This window comes from Camelina sativa, chromosome 18 (genome assembly GCF_030686135.1).
Source record: "Camelina sativa cultivar CO46 ecotype springtype chromosome 18, ASM3068613v1".
NCBI lineage: Eukaryota > Viridiplantae > Streptophyta > Magnoliopsida > Brassicales > Brassicaceae > Camelina > Camelina sativa.
In genome coordinates, this window is record NC_141897.1 from 729,473 (window position 1) to 746,470 (window position 16,998).

At 37.5% G+C, this 16,998-nt stretch overlaps 1 protein-coding gene, 1 non-coding gene and 1 pseudogene across 3 annotated transcripts; 2 read left to right on the plus strand and 1 right to left on the minus strand.

Moving 5' to 3' along the window:
- Positions 1–5,954: 5,954 nt before the first annotated feature.
- LOC104763025 (casein kinase II subunit beta-1-like) lies at positions 5,955–12,900 on the minus strand. Of its 2 annotated transcripts, XM_087500144.1 has the most exons (7): positions 12,742–12,856; positions 12,052–12,195; positions 11,779–11,895; positions 11,642–11,696; positions 11,225–11,559; positions 6,437–6,727; positions 5,955–6,336 (listed from the first exon to the last, which is right to left on the minus strand). In XM_087500144.1, exons 1-4 carry the CDS (start codon positions 12,833–12,835, stop codon positions 11,674–11,676), a joined length of 378 nt encoding a protein of 125 aa, XP_087356270.1. In that variant the 5' UTR covers positions 12,836–12,856; the 3' UTR covers positions 5,955–6,336; positions 6,437–6,727; positions 11,225–11,559; positions 11,642–11,673. The 2 variants fall into 2 exon arrangements, with proteins under 2 accessions (XP_087356270.1, XP_087356271.1); XM_087500145.1 differs by lacking the exons at positions 5,955–6,336; positions 6,437–6,727 and having other exon boundaries at positions 7,956–11,271; positions 11,394–11,559; positions 12,742–12,900.
- LOC147921302 (U5 spliceosomal RNA) lies at positions 6,048–6,165 on the plus strand. Its single transcript, XR_015589810.1, has one exon. It is a non-coding gene; the product is annotated as a U5 spliceosomal RNA (small nuclear RNA).
- A 2,562-nt stretch (positions 12,901–15,462) lies between the features above and the next one.
- LOC147921303 (zinc finger BED domain-containing protein RICESLEEPER 2-like) lies at positions 15,463–16,358 on the plus strand (annotated as a pseudogene).
- Positions 16,359–16,998: the final 640 nt, after the last annotated feature.

The following is a 16,998-nucleotide window of genomic DNA, read 5'->3' on the forward strand; positions in this document are numbered from 1 at the left end:
CACGCCTTGGAAACCTCGTGCGAACATGGCCGTTGTTCCACCTTACAATCCCGCGAATTGGATCATGGACTCAGGTGTGACACATCATTTGACGTCGGACCTTTCCAACTTGTCTCTCCATCAGCCATACAACGGCGGTGAGGAGGTTCAGATTGCCGATGGCTCAGGTCTCAAAATCACACATACTGGTTATGCCTCCCTTCCCACACCATCTCGCTCTCTTACTCTCAATGATATTCTATATGTTCCGAATGTTCGAAAGAATTTGATATCAGTCTTTCGCCTATGCAATACTAATCAAGTTTCGGTTCATTTCTATTCTGCACTCTTTCAGGTGAGGGATCTGAGCACGAGGGTCAAGTTACTCCAAGGCCGAACTAGAAATGAGTTGTATGAGTGGCCGATGAGTGGTGGATCCATTACGGCATTCTCGGTCTCATCCTCTCCACTAACAGATTTGAGCTCTTGGCATCTTCGACTTGGGCATCCCTCTTTTCCGGTTTTAAAATCTATAGTCTCTCAATTTTCATTACCATTTTCTTCCTCTCTACAAAAACAATTGTCTTGTTCAGATTGTTTAATTAATAAGAGTCATAAACTCCCATTTTTTACAAACACAATTGTCTCTTCTAAACCTCTTGAATACATCTACACCGATGTATGGTCTTCACCCATTCTTTCTTCTGAAAATTTCAAATACTATTTGGTTCTTATTGACCATTTCACAAGATACACCTGGCTCTATCCACTTAAACTTAAATCTCAAGTCAAAGATGTTTTTGTTGCTTTCAAATCATTGGTGGAGAACCGGTTTCAGACTAAGATATGTACGTTATATTCTGATAATGGCGGAGAGTTTATTGCGCTTCGGCCATTTTTGGTGTCGCAAGGAATCTCCCACCTAACTTCTCCACCGCATACACCTGAGCATAACGGTGTCGCCGAACGAAAACATTGCTATGTGGTCGAAACAGGACTTGCTCTACTTAGTCATGCCTCACTTCCACCTACGTATTAACCTTATGCGTTTGCTACCGCGGTCTATCTGATAAATCGAATGCCAACTGATGTCTTACGTGGGGATCACCTTACCGGTGTTTGTTTAACACCACTCCCAATTATCTCAAGCTTCAGGTTTTTGGGTGTCAATGTTATCCTTGGCTTCGTCCTTATCGGTGTAACAAACTCGAGCCAAGATCTACTCCTTGTGTGTTTCTTGGCTACTCGCTAACGCAAAGTGCGTATTTGTGTCTTGACGTTGCTAATGGTCGTCTCTACACCTCTAGACATGTGCAATTTTTTGAGACACAGTTTCCGTTTGCTCGCCACACTACTGCTCATCCGCCACCAAAAGATCCACCTCCATCTACTTCTCCCTATTCTAGTTCAATCACGGTACCCATATCCCCTCTGGTTGCTCTGTCACCGACTCCGGTACCCTCACCACCGTGCTCAGATCACCCCTCACCGTCTCTCCCGTCGTCTTCGTCGACACCGTCATCATCCTCCTCTCTGTCCCTTGTCGATGATTCCACCTCCGCCACTAATGTATCAACATCGTCATTGCCCTAATCTCTTGATCAGGCCCATGAGACCAGAACCAAAAAGGCCCAAGATCGATCGAATATTGAAGCCCAGTCTAGTCCATTAGTCACAAGCCCATCATCGAATACACCAAGTCATGATTCAAGCCCCATCTCGTCCTCGTCCACCACGGATTCTAGTCCGACATCCTCGCCGTCTCTGATTGCTACCACACCTCCACGGTAAAATAATCATCCAATGCAAACTCGTTCCAAAAATCATATCACCAAACCGAATACTAAGTTCAGCCTCACCGTCTCCAATCATCCTCGCATACCAACGACGGTGGCTGAGGCTTTGAAGGATCCGCGGTGGCAAAATGCGATGGTGGAGGAGATCAACGCTCAGATTCATGAACACTCATGAGATTTAGAACCTCCTAATCCTGCGCAAAATGTGATCACCTGTAAGTGGATCTTCACTTTAAAGTATAAACCTGATGGATCGATTGACAGGTACAAGGCACGGTTGGTAGCTCACGGTTTTTATCAACAATATGGCCTCAATTATTCAGAAACATTTAGTCCGGTAATTAAGACGACCACTATCCGGATATTCCTTGAAACAACGGTCAAGCGGAACTGGGCTATACATCAAGTTGATATGAACAATGCGTTTCTTCAAGGGACTCTGCAGGACGAGGTATATGTCTCTCAACCGCCTGGTTTTGTGGATCGTGACCGTAAACATCATGTACGTCGCCTCCGGAAAGCTTTATACGGTTTAAAACAAGTTCCACGGGCGTGGTATCAGGAGTTACGTCGGTTTCTTGTTGAGTCCGGTTTCAAGGCATCCTTGGCTGATAGTTCCTTGTTCATTTTCAAACATGGCCAGTCATATCTTTATGTGCTAGTCTATGTTGATGATATCATAATTGCCGGACCGCCTCCTTTGGTTAGTGAATTCAATACCTTGTTGGTTCGCCGTTTTTCTCTTAAGGATCTTGGCCCATTGAGTTATTTTTTGGGTATTGAGGCAACGAGAACATCAAAGGGACTGCACTTAATGCAACGGAAGTACATCACCGATCTCCTGGCAAAAACGAACATGCTTACTGCCAAACCAGTTCCTACTCTGATGTCCACTTCCACGAAACTCACTGTGCTCTCCGGTACGCCATTGGTGGATGTCACGAAATACAAAATGGTGGTTGGGAGCCTTCAATATCTCACATTTACGCGTCCTGATATTGCCTTTCCGGTAAACCGACTATCACAGTTCATGCATAAACCGACCAATGAACATTAGCAGGCCGCAAAGAGGGTTCTTCGATATTTGGCTGGAACACGTAACCTTGGTAGTTTTCTCAGGAATGATGCTCCGCAAGTTACTTCGTTTCTTTTTGTCCAAGTTACTTCTTTTTTTGTCCAAGTTACTTCGCTCACGGTTCATGCGTTCTCAGATGCCGATTGGGGTCAGGACAAGGCGACTTATGTGTCCACAAATGCGTACATAGTTTACTTTGGTGGCAGTCCTGTCTCGTGGTCTTCGAAGAAACAAAGGAGTGTCTCTCGTTCCTCCACGGAAGCTGAGTACCGTGCCGTTGCGAACACGGCATCTGAACTACAGTGGATATGTTCTCTATTAACCGAGATGGGTATTAATCTTCCGACAGCACCGGTTATCTACTGTGACAATATGGGTGCCACCTACCTATGTGCAAACCCTGTTTTACATTCTAAGATGAAGCATGTAGCTATTGATTATCACTTCGTCTGATAGCACATTCAATCAGGGATATTGCGGGTTGCTCACATCTCCGGCGATGATCAACTTGCCGACTCCCTCACTAAGCCTTTGTCACCGGCACATTTTCATGATTTGAATCACAAGATTGGAGTCAAGAATCTGCCTCCATCTTGAATGGGCGTATAGGAGAGTGATATAACTTAGGGACTATTGTGTAATTAGTTATTGCTAAACCCTAATGCTAAACACTATATATTGTAACACATTCACATTGTATAATACAAGCTTTCCTTACACTCACAAGCAAAACAAAATAGAAAAAAATCATTTAGAAAGATTTTGATAACCTTATTTTAATTTCTTCATTTTCAACCAAATATCATCATCATCACTATCATAGTATCATCACACTACCATCATCTTCATCATCATCATACTATCATCATCTTCATACTACCATCATCATTATCATACTACCATCATCATCACCATCATCACCAAAAACGCAAACCATAATTTTTTCACCAAAACACAAATCCGTAATTTTCCCCAAAAACATGAATCCACAATTTTTCGCCAAAAATTATGTGATGTTGATGATGAAAATCAATTATAATTGTTTCTATGTTAATTATTCATTTATTTCTATTTTAGTGGGTCAACTAAATTAACCACCTAACACATTTAACACATTAAACAAATTTAAAAAACTAAATTTGTTACATGAGTTGAATCAAATCATTTAACTTTAAACTCATGGGTAATGAGTTGGTTGGGTTGGGTTAACCATTTTGACACCTCTTATCTTGTTTGTATATAAAAGGGTATTAGATAACAATTGAGAAGTTTGTTCAACAATACATGATATTCCATAATACATGATAACAATTGTGTGATGTGAACTCTCTCTGCATTTTTATCCATGCTATTCCATAATACAAACATATACAAAATTAAACAAAAAAAAAATAGACATTGATAAATTATGGGAATTGGGAAATTAAAAAGCATATTGACATACCTTACAAAAATCTTCCTTGGGAATAAAAGGTTTGGTTATCTTCCACCTCAGCTCCAAGATGTTATTATCCCCAAATGCTAAAGAAGTATAATGATATATGCCTGTTCAGTATGAAATACAAAGATAGATTTAACAATTTCCTAAAAAAAAATAAACAAAATAATGAACTTAAATATATTCACCTTCAACAAGATGGCACTTAGTCTTCTTTTATCATCAAAACGACAATGAGAGCTTTCATTTGGGCTATAATATTAACGTCAACATTTGTGTAAATGTTGAATGAAGCATATGACAACAACGCGGAACTTATTTCTCTATGCAAAAGCTTGGTGGACACTTAATTCAAGCAAATCTCATTAGTTTATGGTAAGGGAAGGTAGAAATATAGAATCTTCATCAAGATCTTTGTTATGCCATGTGTCATATAGTGAGCTGGAATTCTCTCTACTTTGTATTTGACATTGGAGTAGGGTTCTGTTAATTTGAAACCATATACAAAGAGATATAAATTGGCTTCAAATTAATGCAACATTTTTTGTTTTAAATAAAAGTTTCAAGAAAATCTAACTGGAATAAATCATTTACCTTTATTTGTGAATGTCTTAGAAAAAAAAATCTAATCTCATATTATGTGGCGTTAAATTTTTCAGAATTCTCTCATTTCAGCTTTTCACCAAAACCATACAAAAGGGTCTAGACTAAGACAATATCATAAAATGATTAACATATTAACTGAAATAAATGATCAAGACCTTGAACAAATAAATATGGATCACCAGTATCATAAAATGAAGTAGTATACTCACTGATGAGTGGTTGAGAAGGACATTGGACTCTCAAAAGATTGAGGCCATCAGTTCATATGTGTGCAAAAAAAATTCAAAAGGAATAGTTACATTTTATGCAAAAGAATACACAAATATACATATGAACTTGGAACTTATGCCAACTGAAAGTCTTCTGCAGGTTTCGATCCAGTTTTGATGGCCTTCTGTCGGCTTCGATCCATTTTTGATGGTCTTCTGCCGACTTCGATCCATTTTTGATGGTCATTACCAACTGAAGATCTAAACAACAATTTCTCTAAATAAATATGAAATGTTTGGAAGACTAAAAAATGTTCTTAGAATCTTAGGAACTGTAAACTAATTTTTAATAATGAATTACATATTTAGTAAAAGATTCCTAGAACAGTCTTTGAAAATAAACAAAAATCACTTATGAATTTTAGATTTTAAAGAATAATTTCATAACTTATAAATAAAAATTAATTAATTTTTTATTCATTAAGATTAATTTAGTAATTTTCCAATATAATGAATGCTATTTTCTGAATTTCACCCTTGTGTGCTATTTTTCTTTTGTAAAAATTGTTCTTGTGCTATGTAAAAGAATTGCTCTAATTTTATTAGTCCAAGATATTGACCTATTCAAATGGTTTAAGAACATAAAATATTAAATATATAATATACTTTTTTTTAGTTTATATTGCTATTCAAAATAAATAAATGAACAACTAAAACCATTTAAAAACTATAGTCAAATGTGGAGAGAAAAAAAACTATAGTCAAATGTTATTTATTTTTGTCAAAGGAGTATTAATCAAGTATCCCCAATGCTTCCGTCATATATCTTCATCATGAATTGATAGACTCGATAAAGATGACACCTCAATAACGAAATTTTTGATACCATCACCACAAGCAGTTCGTCTCACGAGCAGAGTTTCAAGACTTTTTATCATAGAACATATTAGAGTGATGAGCACAAAGCGAACTATTCTTTCGCCTTTTACTAAAGAATACCGTGTGCTCTCCATGCATAAGTGGCATACGCCTCTTTTTGGAGGGATCGATCTTCGGGTCGACCCAAAAAAAAAGAAAAAAAAAAAAACATATTAGAGTCGTGACCAGCTTGTTAGAAAGCTGTTGCATGGACTCAAACACTTTGGTGTCAACTTTTCTTTCCTCGACCTTAGTGGCTTATAGAGCCTTCTTCTTCTCCTCCAGGATTTTCTCATACTCTTCCAGAGTCATCTCCTAGTACAACAAACAATAATGAGTTTTCATATAGCAAACATACAAACTTTACATAGGAGTTCATAAGATGTTGCAATAGCTTTCTAATTGATGACTTTACCTTGTCTTCAGCTTCTTTCTGTGTGCTTGCTCTTCGGCTTCTTTGGTTGCATCAGTTGTATCAGCGATGATCATCCTCACCTCCTTGCTTCTCAGCAACAGTGCTCTTCTCTCATTTCTTTCACTTATCTGTTTTTGTAACTTAAAATGCTTTATCATTTGACTTATTTATGGGCCGGAATGTGTTTGATTCTGAGAAATCTTTTGTCTGGTAAATAAAATGTGTCCAATGTCTTTGTCTCCTTTTGTATAATAACAACAGCTGGTCAAAAGATTTGTCATTTTTATATTCCTGCCATAAACAAAAACACAAGGAGACTAAGAAGATGTGTTAAATGAACAACAACTAACTACAAAATTTAGTTGCGGATTTTATCATGACTTTAAAAAAAATACTTTTAACACTTGCTTTTCTCAACCTCTCTCAGCTTCCAAATGGATATGAGGAACCTTTTTAATTAGCTATTAAAAAAAAAACCTCCAAGGGTGACCAAACCAAAAGAGCAAAGAAAGCATTTTGACTCCAGTTAGAGATCCCAAAATTGATAGACTCTGCAAAGATGTCACCTCAATAACGAAATTTTTTGCTACCATCACCACAAGAAGCTCGTTTCACGACCAGAGTTTCAAGACTTCGGATAGAACATATAATAATCTTGTTGGCAATTTTGCCTGTGTATGCAGTGGGACACAACTGGCCAAGAACGTTTCAGGACAATCACTAGCAGCTACTACAGAGGAGCTCATGGAATCATTGTATGATACTCTACTCTAACCAGCCAGTCACCTTGTTTTTAATTAATACATGCTTTGCTTCTTCTCCCTCACAGTTTACTATCTCCACTGACGAAGAGAGCTTCAACAACGTCAAACAATGGCTGAATGAAATTGACCGTTACGCTAGTGAAAATGTGAACAAGATACTGGTTGGGAAACAAGAACGATCTCACATCACAGAAAGTTGTGTCCAGTTCTTAGCTGAAAGATACAACTTTTATCTGAAAGACAATAACATTGTTGTTGTCTCCTCTCTCGTCGCGCAGGCTTTTGCAGATGAACTTGGAATCCCATTCTTGGATACAAGCGCTAACAATGCAACCAATGTGGATAGGGCTTTCATGGCCATGACTGCCGCACTTAAGACGAGGCTAGGTAAATTTTATTTGTGAAGAACACAGTGGCATAATCTGTATTAATACAGTGCAGCAGAGCTCAAGCTCCTGCTCAACCATTCTCGTGTAGCTTATATCTTAAGAAATCAATTATTATGCAACTACCATGAACCATGGAATACGTAGTACAGTGTTCCCTTGTTGCTCTCTTGTTGATGACTACTGTTCTTTAAATTTAAACGTACAGATGACATTATTACTAGCTTAGAGAAGACCGCATATGAAGCGGGTGTGGCTAAGAGCATGAAGAAAGAGAGAGTGAGCTTCCGGGATCAACTAGGAGGAGAGCTGGCTGAGGTTATTGGGATGTCAGATAGAGCAGAGCCAGACATGGAAGAAGAAAGCCACGTTGGGAAATATTAAACACTGGTGCAAGTGACACTGATAACCAAAGGCAAAGGGAAGGGAGATAAATCTTTTACAGGAACCTGAGGTGTGACTGATCGACTCCAGGAAACGATGGCGTTGTTAAAAGGGGGTCGAATAAAAGGGATTTACGATGATCTTTACGGTGGTGACTCAACCACCAAGGCCGTTGGCACGTCATAGGCTTCTTTGAATGAACTGAATGCAGAGAGGTTGGCGAAGAAATGATGATAACGAATTAACGATGACCTGTTCGGTAACTGACTGATTTTGAGCACGAGATTTAGCAACTCTTCTTCTTCTTCTTCTTCTCCTCTAATGTCTACATCCCATTCCCAGGGCATTGGTATGTTGTTTCATCTTTGTCTATCCAATTAGCTTCTTTAATCATCTAAGTATTGTGTAGTGCATTTTAATTTTAAACTGAAACCTTATTGGACTTCGATTTTGGAGCTGAAACATTAGTTGTTGTTTGCTTTGATTTCAAAGCGATATGGATCAGAGATGAGTACAGATGACTTGGCTGAGTTTGATGCTTTAAAACATGACTACAAGGTTGATTGGCAGTTGAAACACCTGCAGAAGAAGTTAAGTCTGACTTCAGAAGAGCTAAAATCGAGGTCTGTAGATGTTAGGAATAGAAGACTGGATCAGAAGGACAGAGGGAGGGTATGAGAGATAGAGAGCCAGATATGTCGATGAGACGAGTATCTACACAACCAATATGTGGGGACATTTCAGGATTAATGGAAAGGAACATGGGGAGAAATTTGGTCAGATATGTTGATGAGAAGAGCAGAGGAAGCAACATTGGTTACTCGGATTAGAGAGGATCAGCAGAGATTAGGCCTTACTGCAGAAAGTGGTTGGATTGGTAGTGAGAAGATGAAGAAGAGAAATCAGAAGTAGATGAATAAGTGAAGAAAAGACAAGAAATTTGTCAGATTCATGGCCTTGAATTTCCCGGTGTTGGACATCACGGCTTCCACGAACAGCATCGAGTTTAACTGTTTTAGCAGCTGTTGTTCTAGCTTCATCCTAAAAATATCAAAGCATAAGTTAGTATAACACTTTTTCACCTTAGCTTCTCTTCCAAAAACAGTTGTTACCAAATAAAAGAGTGTTGGTGATAGGTACCTGACTTGTATCTTTACCAATCCAAAAATGAATATCAAACAAAAATGTATACCTGACTTGTATCTTTACCAATCCAAAAATGTATATCTTTATGTTGCCGAAAGGATACGGTTTGTGGCCAGTTCCTTGAAATGCAGGATCCAACACTTTTGTTGAACCAGACGACATTTTGTAGAACAGTCAAATCCTTTTTTTATAGCTAGAGACGCCAATGAACCTGTTGGGTCAAAAAAAAAGACTACGGAACAAAGTAAAAAGAATTTGAGATTGTCATCAACACTGAGCTGGTTTGATACATACCTCTCCAGTAAGACGTCCGATTTTCTCTCTTTCTCTTTAGTGCTTTGCTCGAGCCGCAATCCCATCAAGCGTTGCACAATAATGTGCCTTCGCTAACAAGAAGAACTTCGAGAGCTAGGCATAGTGCAGAATATAGAATGTTGTCATGCTGTCTCAATCCATACAAATGGATTTCCCAATCGGACGACATTAGCCAAGTCTTACTTAAAATCATTTATCCTCATCAAAATGCAGATCATTGAGAGTCTTTTAACTCACGAAATCTTAAAGCAGAACATTGAATATATCTCCGTCAATAAGCAGATCATTGAGGTTTTTAAACTCAAAAGTTTTCATAGCAGAACATTGAATATATCTCCGTCAATAAGCAGATCATTGAGAGTTTTTAAACTCAAAAGTTTCATAGCAGAGCATTTGAATATAATCTCCAACAATAAGCAGATCATTGAACATAATCTCCAACAATAAGCAGATCATTGAATGTATAATCTCCATCAATAAGCAGATCACTGAATGTATAATCTCCATCAAATAAGCAGATCAATGAGAGTTTTTAAACTCAAAAGTTTTCATAGCAGAGCACTGAATATATCCTCATCCATATGCAGATCATTGAGAGTTTTTAAGCTCAAAAGTTTTGAAGCAGAACATTGCATATATCTCCATCAATAAGCAGATCACTGAGAGCTTTTAAGCTCAAGAGTTTTTAAAGCAGAACATTGAATATATCTCCATCAATAAGCAGATCATTGAGAGCTTTTAAGCTCAAGAATTTTTAAAGCAGAACATTGAATATATCTCCATCAATAAGCAGATCATTGAGAGCTTTTACAGCAGAATATTGAATCCTTACTATCATGCTGCCCAGCCAGCAATGAATAAAAGATAATCGCAGAGATCATGTGACAAGTCTTACTGTGTTAAACACATGCTTAGGGACATATATCTCTGTTTCATTCACATTCTTAGGCAACATTATATGACAAGTCTTACTGTGTACACATGCCTGTCTTACTTGAGGACAATTATACGACAAGTCTTACTGTGATAAACACATGCTTGTCTTACTGTGTACACATGCTTGTCTTACTTGGGGACAATTATATGACAAGTCTTACCGTGATAAACACATGCTTGTCTTACTTCGGAAAAATTTATATGACAAGTCTTACTGTGATAAACACATGCTTGTCCTTACTTCGGGACAATTCTATGACAAGTCTTACTGTTATATGACAAGTCTTACAGTGATAAACACATGCTTGCCTTACTTGGGGGGGGGGGGGGGGGGGGGAGGGGGAATTTTCCCAAATTAGAAACCGGACAGAACACAATCATATAATGTGTCATCACTTTCTTTTGGGTTTAAAGAAAACAGAAAACTTTATTCTTGAAAATCGATGAAATAATTGAACAGAGCACAATTCATGAGTCTGTTCGTTCATATGAAAATAAATTTTGATAAAAAAGGGTTTCTTCTAATCAATAAAAAACAGAAACAAAATCTTTAAAACGTGATCTTTGATCAGAAACCAACACATGAACAAAAATCTATACCTTAAGAGATTGTAGAAAATACAAATCAAGAAAGCAAACCCATATTGATTTCACAACTATTCCTATATGCATGCTCTGTCCCTAGCTAGACCGCAACAAAAAACTAAAACTGAAAAACACGTACGAAAACTTACCATGAGGAGATTCAACATCCAAGATCAAATCAAGAGCGTACTCGTAGTACAGAACTAGACTTCTGAGTATTGTTCCCTCATAGATTACAGAACCAAGATGACAGGAAATGTATGAAAACTTACCATGAGAAGGTGTGGAAATGTTTTCCCAAAGTAAGCTCCATCAATGTCTGTTTATCGTTTCAAGGAAAACCCCCAAAAAAAGATAACACCTGCAAGACATATCTAAACTCAAAATAATCATTGCTTTATGCATTTGGAAAGAAGTGAATGTGTGGAAAGAAAAGGATACTGCCTTGATACTTTGATCGTGGGTAATAAATGTCTTCGCATTTTGGGCAATATATCTTCACTGTGCTAGATAGAGGTAAATCGGATTGACCAACCGGAAGACAAGGTTGGCCACTGCAATAAACTCTTGGACATCTTCCAAGGTCATAGTTTTTGTATTTGTCTAACTGCAAAGAAACAGAATCAAGCGGTGCATCTTTTATAGGATGTTATAGAAAAAAAAATATTCGAGTTGAAAGATTTGCTTACCATAGCAGCGAACCCTTGGACATCTTCCAAGGTCATAGTTTTTGTATTTGTCTAACTGCAAAGAAACAGAATCAAGCAGTGCATCTTTTATAGGATGTTATAGAAAAAAAAATATTCGAGTTGAAAGATTTGCTTACCATAGCAGCCAACCCTTTGCTGTTTGCTTGTCAATATGTAACGAGCATGAATCAGACCATAAAGCATCTCAGCAGCTGACTCGATCAATTCATTTTGTTCCTCTGTAAACATCTCTCCTGTTACCGGCCCAATCCATCTCAAACATTCAAGAGACATAATCGTAAAAGCGAAACCCATATTGGTTTCACTACTATCCATAAATGCAGATTATGTCCCTAGGCAACAAAAACTAAAACTGAATTGACAAAAGAGAAAACAGTTAACAAACTTACCATGAGAAGATTCAACATCCAAGTAGGGAACTAGACTGCTGAGTCCACACAAGTTGAAGTCATCTTGAATGTAATCATCATCAAAAAGTTCCTCTCCATAAGACCCACTAACATATGATTCCTCACTATCTGTATCTGATTCATCTATATTCCCACAAAACAATTCATCAGTCACATCAAAACTCCAGAGACTTAGATAAACGAATTTCATTAGAAAGAGAGTTTTTGATTAGAAACCCTAATTTGTAACATACAAAAAAAAAAAGGTCAAACCTTTGAAGAACTTAATACGATCAAGAAAAGAGCGCTTTTGGATTTTGGAAATTTGAAGACTCACAGAAACTATGAACCTGAAAAATGCAATTACGAAAGCAAAACCCTAAACAGATTACAGAAAACACAAATCAAGAAAAGGGGGGGGGGGGGGGGGGGGGGGGGGGGGGTTTAATTCCTAATTCAATTGCAGAATCAACATACAAATTCAAATTAATGAGAGAGGTTTCTGAATCGATTGAAACAAAAACAAAAAGAAGCCAAAATTAATATTTTCTGAATCTTATGTAGAGAGATTTCGAAATCTAAGAACACAAAATCAAACAATCAAAAGAGAGCTTTATAAGCAATAAACATAAAAAAATCACTAAAAAAAACTCTAAATTATTTAAAAGAGCGAAGATAATCAAACAAAACCTGGCGATGATGAAGATGGTGTTCGAATAAACTCAGTATCGCTCCAAAGAAAGAAAAAAAATTGAGATTTTGATGAGAATCGCACATCGCTCATCGCTTATATCAGTACCTATCTAGTGACCGTTGTGAGAGACACGATACAAAGACGGTGATAGTCTCGCTTTTCTCTATTTTATTATTGGGCTTTAAATGGCCAGACCAGCCCATATATCATTGATTCTTTTTTTTTTTTTTTTCTTTTTATTATCTTTTTAATTTTTAAAAACCAAAACTTAAAAATATATATATATATATATATAATAATTTCCTTCTCTCTCTGTCTGTTGTGTACCAAAAGTAGCGCTGGGTAAACGGTGAAATCCGAATAAACCGATCTGAGAGAACCGAATGTTTCGGTTATCGGCACCAAACAAGTAGAGAGAAACAAACCGATCGGCCAAATTAATTAGAGAATTCGGATGTCGGTTCGGGTCGGTTCGGTAATTGGACCCGATCGGTTTACGTAGACCGAGATTATGCAGCCATATATAACGCTAATAACTCACTTAACTCTAACCTAACCGTGTTCTGTTCTCATTTCTTCTTTAGATCCGCCGCTTGCGAAACAAAAGAAGATTTTGCTCCTCTTGCGAAACCGAAGTAGCTTACGAATTTCTGAAAGTAAGCTCTTCGTCTTTGTTCTTTCTCTTGAATCAACACCTCGTTTTTCTTTGCTCTACCATTCATTCCTCTGGATAATCTTTGATTTCGAATTCTAAACCCTAACTATAAAATTTCCCAAATCGATTTCGATTTGGGGAATTTTAGAGTTAGGGTTTAGACTTTAAAAGCAAAGGTTGTCCAATGTTGTTATGGGGTTATTGTGACTGTTTATCGATTGTAACATATTACTTATTTATTAGGGTTAAGGTTCATGTTTTAAACTTCCAAATCAGTTTCATATATTTGAGATTTGTCCTGTGTTCTCTAACTATTGTGTTGTGTTGTCTTGTGTTCTATTGTGTTGTGTTGTATTTTGTTCTCTTCGGTTGTGTTGTCTTGTGTTCTGTTGTGTCCAAATCAGTTTCGTATATTTGAGTTTTGTCTTGTGTTCTATAACTATTATGTTTTGTTGTCTTGTGTTCTATTGTGTTGTGTTGTCTTGTGTTATATTGTGTTGTGTTGTATACGGTTGTGTTGTCTTGTGTTCTAGTCGGTTGTGTTGTGTTGTATTGTGTCAGGTTTTTAAACTTTCATACAAGTTTGTATATGTGAGTTTTGTCTTTTCTTTATGGTCCGTGTGTTCTATTGTGTTGTGTATGTATATCGGTTGCAACATATTAGGATTAGAGCTTGGTTCTAAACGTTGATTGTTATATATGTGTACTTTTGTTAATCTGAATTTTGTGTATGTTTTGTAGATAAATGAAGAGCACAATGAGATGGAGCCGCCACTTCAACCTGAAAATACTGAAGAGGTTCTAACAGGGAACACTCACAAAGAACATGCCGCTGCTTCTGCTAAACCACCAAGACCACGAAAGAAGAAGTATGCTAAAAGAGCGATGATATGGCAACATTTTCTGGAAAAGGATGATGTTTCTGGTAAGAGCTTTTGTAAGTATTGCGCTGCAGAGATTGGTTGTGATTCAAAAACAGTTGGTACTAGTCCGATGATAGGCCACTTAGCTAGATGTAAGCAGTACAAGGATTTTGATGAGAAAGAAAAACAGAAGGTGCTAAGTGGTGACAGTAATGGGAATCTGAAGGTTATCAAGTTTGATCCGTTGATGTTTAGGAGAGCAGTTAATGAAATGGTTGTTGTCAATGAATTGCCATTTTCATTTGTCGAATCTGAGGGTTGGAAACGTTTCTGTTTCAATGTCTTACCTCTCTACAAGACAATCTCGAGAAGGACTTGTGCGAGAGACATTGTTGCACTCTATCTGGAAGAGAAAGCAGCCTTGAAGAATCTTTTTACTGTTGCGAAACAAAGGGTTTCTCTGACTACAGACATATGGACTTCTCCTACAACCTCTTGCAACTATATGGTGATCACAGTGCACTGGATTAATGGTCAATGGGAAGTGCAGAAAAGAATCCTCAGTTTTAAGGTTGTGACGGATCATAAAGGAGATACCATTGCAGGACAGTTGTTGGATTGCATTGAAGAATGGGGGATTGACAAGGTTTTTACAGTTACGGTTGATAACGCAAAGAACAATGACAAGGCGCTGGAAATTTTCACAGAGACATTAAGGCTGAGAGGAGGAGAAGCTCTAGTAAGAGATGGTGAGTTTCTACACATGCGCTGTTGTGCACACATACTAAATCTGATCGTTGGGGATGGTTTGAAGAAGGCAAATTCTAGTATAGTTGCCATAAGGAATGCAGTCAAGTATGTTAGATCATCCTTCAGTAGGCTTAGATCTTTTCCAATGAGGTGTGAAACAGGAAAGGTATGTAGAGGCAGCTTGCCATTAGATATTATCACACGCTGGAATTCAACTTATATGATGTTGACTGCTGCTATGAAGCTGAGGGTAGCGTTTGAGAAAATGGCGAGTGAAGATAAGTTGTATTGTAACTACTTCGAGGAAGTAGAAGAGAAGTCGAAAGCAAAAAGGATTGGACCACCAACATCAGCTGATTGGGAAGAAGCTTCAAGATTGGTAAAATTTTTGAAAGTGTTCTACAAGGCTACTTTGACATTCTCAGCTTCAAAGACGGTAACTTCTACATTGTGTTACAGTGAAATTGTTGACATTGAGAGGAATCTAACCGCTAAGTCTTCTAGTCCTGATTTGGAGATCCGAAAGCAAGGTTATGTAATGAGACACAAGTTTGAGAAGTACTAGGACGGATTGCATAACATGAATCCTCTAGTGATTATTGCCAATGCCTTTGATCCTCGCAACAAAATGGAGTTTGCTGGACTCTGCTTCGAACAGCTATATGGCAAGGACACAGTAGAGAGTAAGCAACTTGAGTCTTCATTTTCAAGTGCAATGAAGAAGTTGTATGAAGATTATAGTCTTAGGCTGAGTGAACCAGTAGTCGATGCAAATCCTCCAGATTTTGAGCCTACGGTCATGTGTGACATTTCAGATGATGATGATTGTGAGATGATGGAGTCACTTTACAGTTAGTTTGTTGGTTGTAAGAGAAGTGAACCCGGCTGTAATGAGTTACAGACTTATTTGACAGAAAAAACTGAGGTAAGAGTTGAAAACAGTTTGGGGTTAGCTTTTGATGTTCTCAGTTGGTGGAGGTGCAATAGTTCTAAGTTCCCAATCTTGTCAGAACTTGCTAGAGATGTTCTAGCAATTCAAGTCTCATCAGTGGCTTCTGAGTCAGCTTTTAGTACAAGTGGCCGAGTGTTAGACTCTTATAGGAGTTCCTTAACTCCTTACATGGTTGAGGTTTTGATATGTGCACAGCAATGGCTGAAGTGTTCATATAAGTCAGAAGCACAAGTATCAAATTTGGTGCAAATGTTGGAAGAGGTTAAGTTTCTGGAATCTCTTGGTAAGTATCACTAAGTTTCTTAACTATGTTTTCAATTTTTCAAATCTCTTTTGTAATTTCTCTTCTTTTCTTTTGTAGATTCTCGGAATTCAGTGGCAGCTCCTCCATGATTCTGCAAAGTATGGAACGTAGGTGCTTAGTTTAGTGTTTTCTTACTTGTGTCTTGCATTGAAGTCTATATTCTAGTTTCTAATTATGTATTTGATTTACATTGTTAAGTTTATGTTTGATTTTGTTTCTTTATTAGATTTGTTAAGTTTTTTGTTATGGTTTTCATGGTGCACAGGTAGTAGATAGGAAGCTGCTCTTTTGCCTACTTTTGGATGCGGATTGGCAGCCTTAACAAAGGAATGGATATAACTGACTTGGAAGCCGATTTTTTGAGTACTTTTTGATGCAGATTATCATGCTTCGTGTAACTTCTACAACTTTCTAATAGTTACTAACGTACATGATGTAATGCTAGCTTTAAACTTGATACAATGCTAGCTGAGCAGGTTCTTTAATGGTTTGTAAAGCTTCCTAGATGAGAAGCAACCAGATTTTTAAGCTTTTGTACTTGTTTTCCTTTGTTTTCTCTTTCAACAAGTTTATTTCGGGTTAAATTAACCGAAATATGAACAATTTCTGCTATTCTCGGAATGTAATATAAATCAAGTATCCGAACCGAACAAACCGAGTACCGACCGATCCGAAACCGAAATTAATTTCGGTTCAATTCGGTGACATTATTCACAACCCGAATTTTGA

Coding starts and splice junctions, on each gene's coding strand:
- LOC104763025 (XM_087500144.1), bottom strand. CDS start 12,835: ATGAGCGATGTGCGATTCTCATCAAAATCTCAATTTTTTTTCTTTCTT. Junction 11,896..12,051: donor GGATGTTGAATCTTCTCATG/GTAAGTTTGTTA, acceptor GGCCGGTAACAG/GAGAGATGTTTACAGAGGAA. Junction 11,697..11,778: donor GCAAAGGGTTGGCTGCTATG/GTAAGCAAATCT, acceptor GTTTCTTTGCAG/TTAGACAAATACAAAAACTA.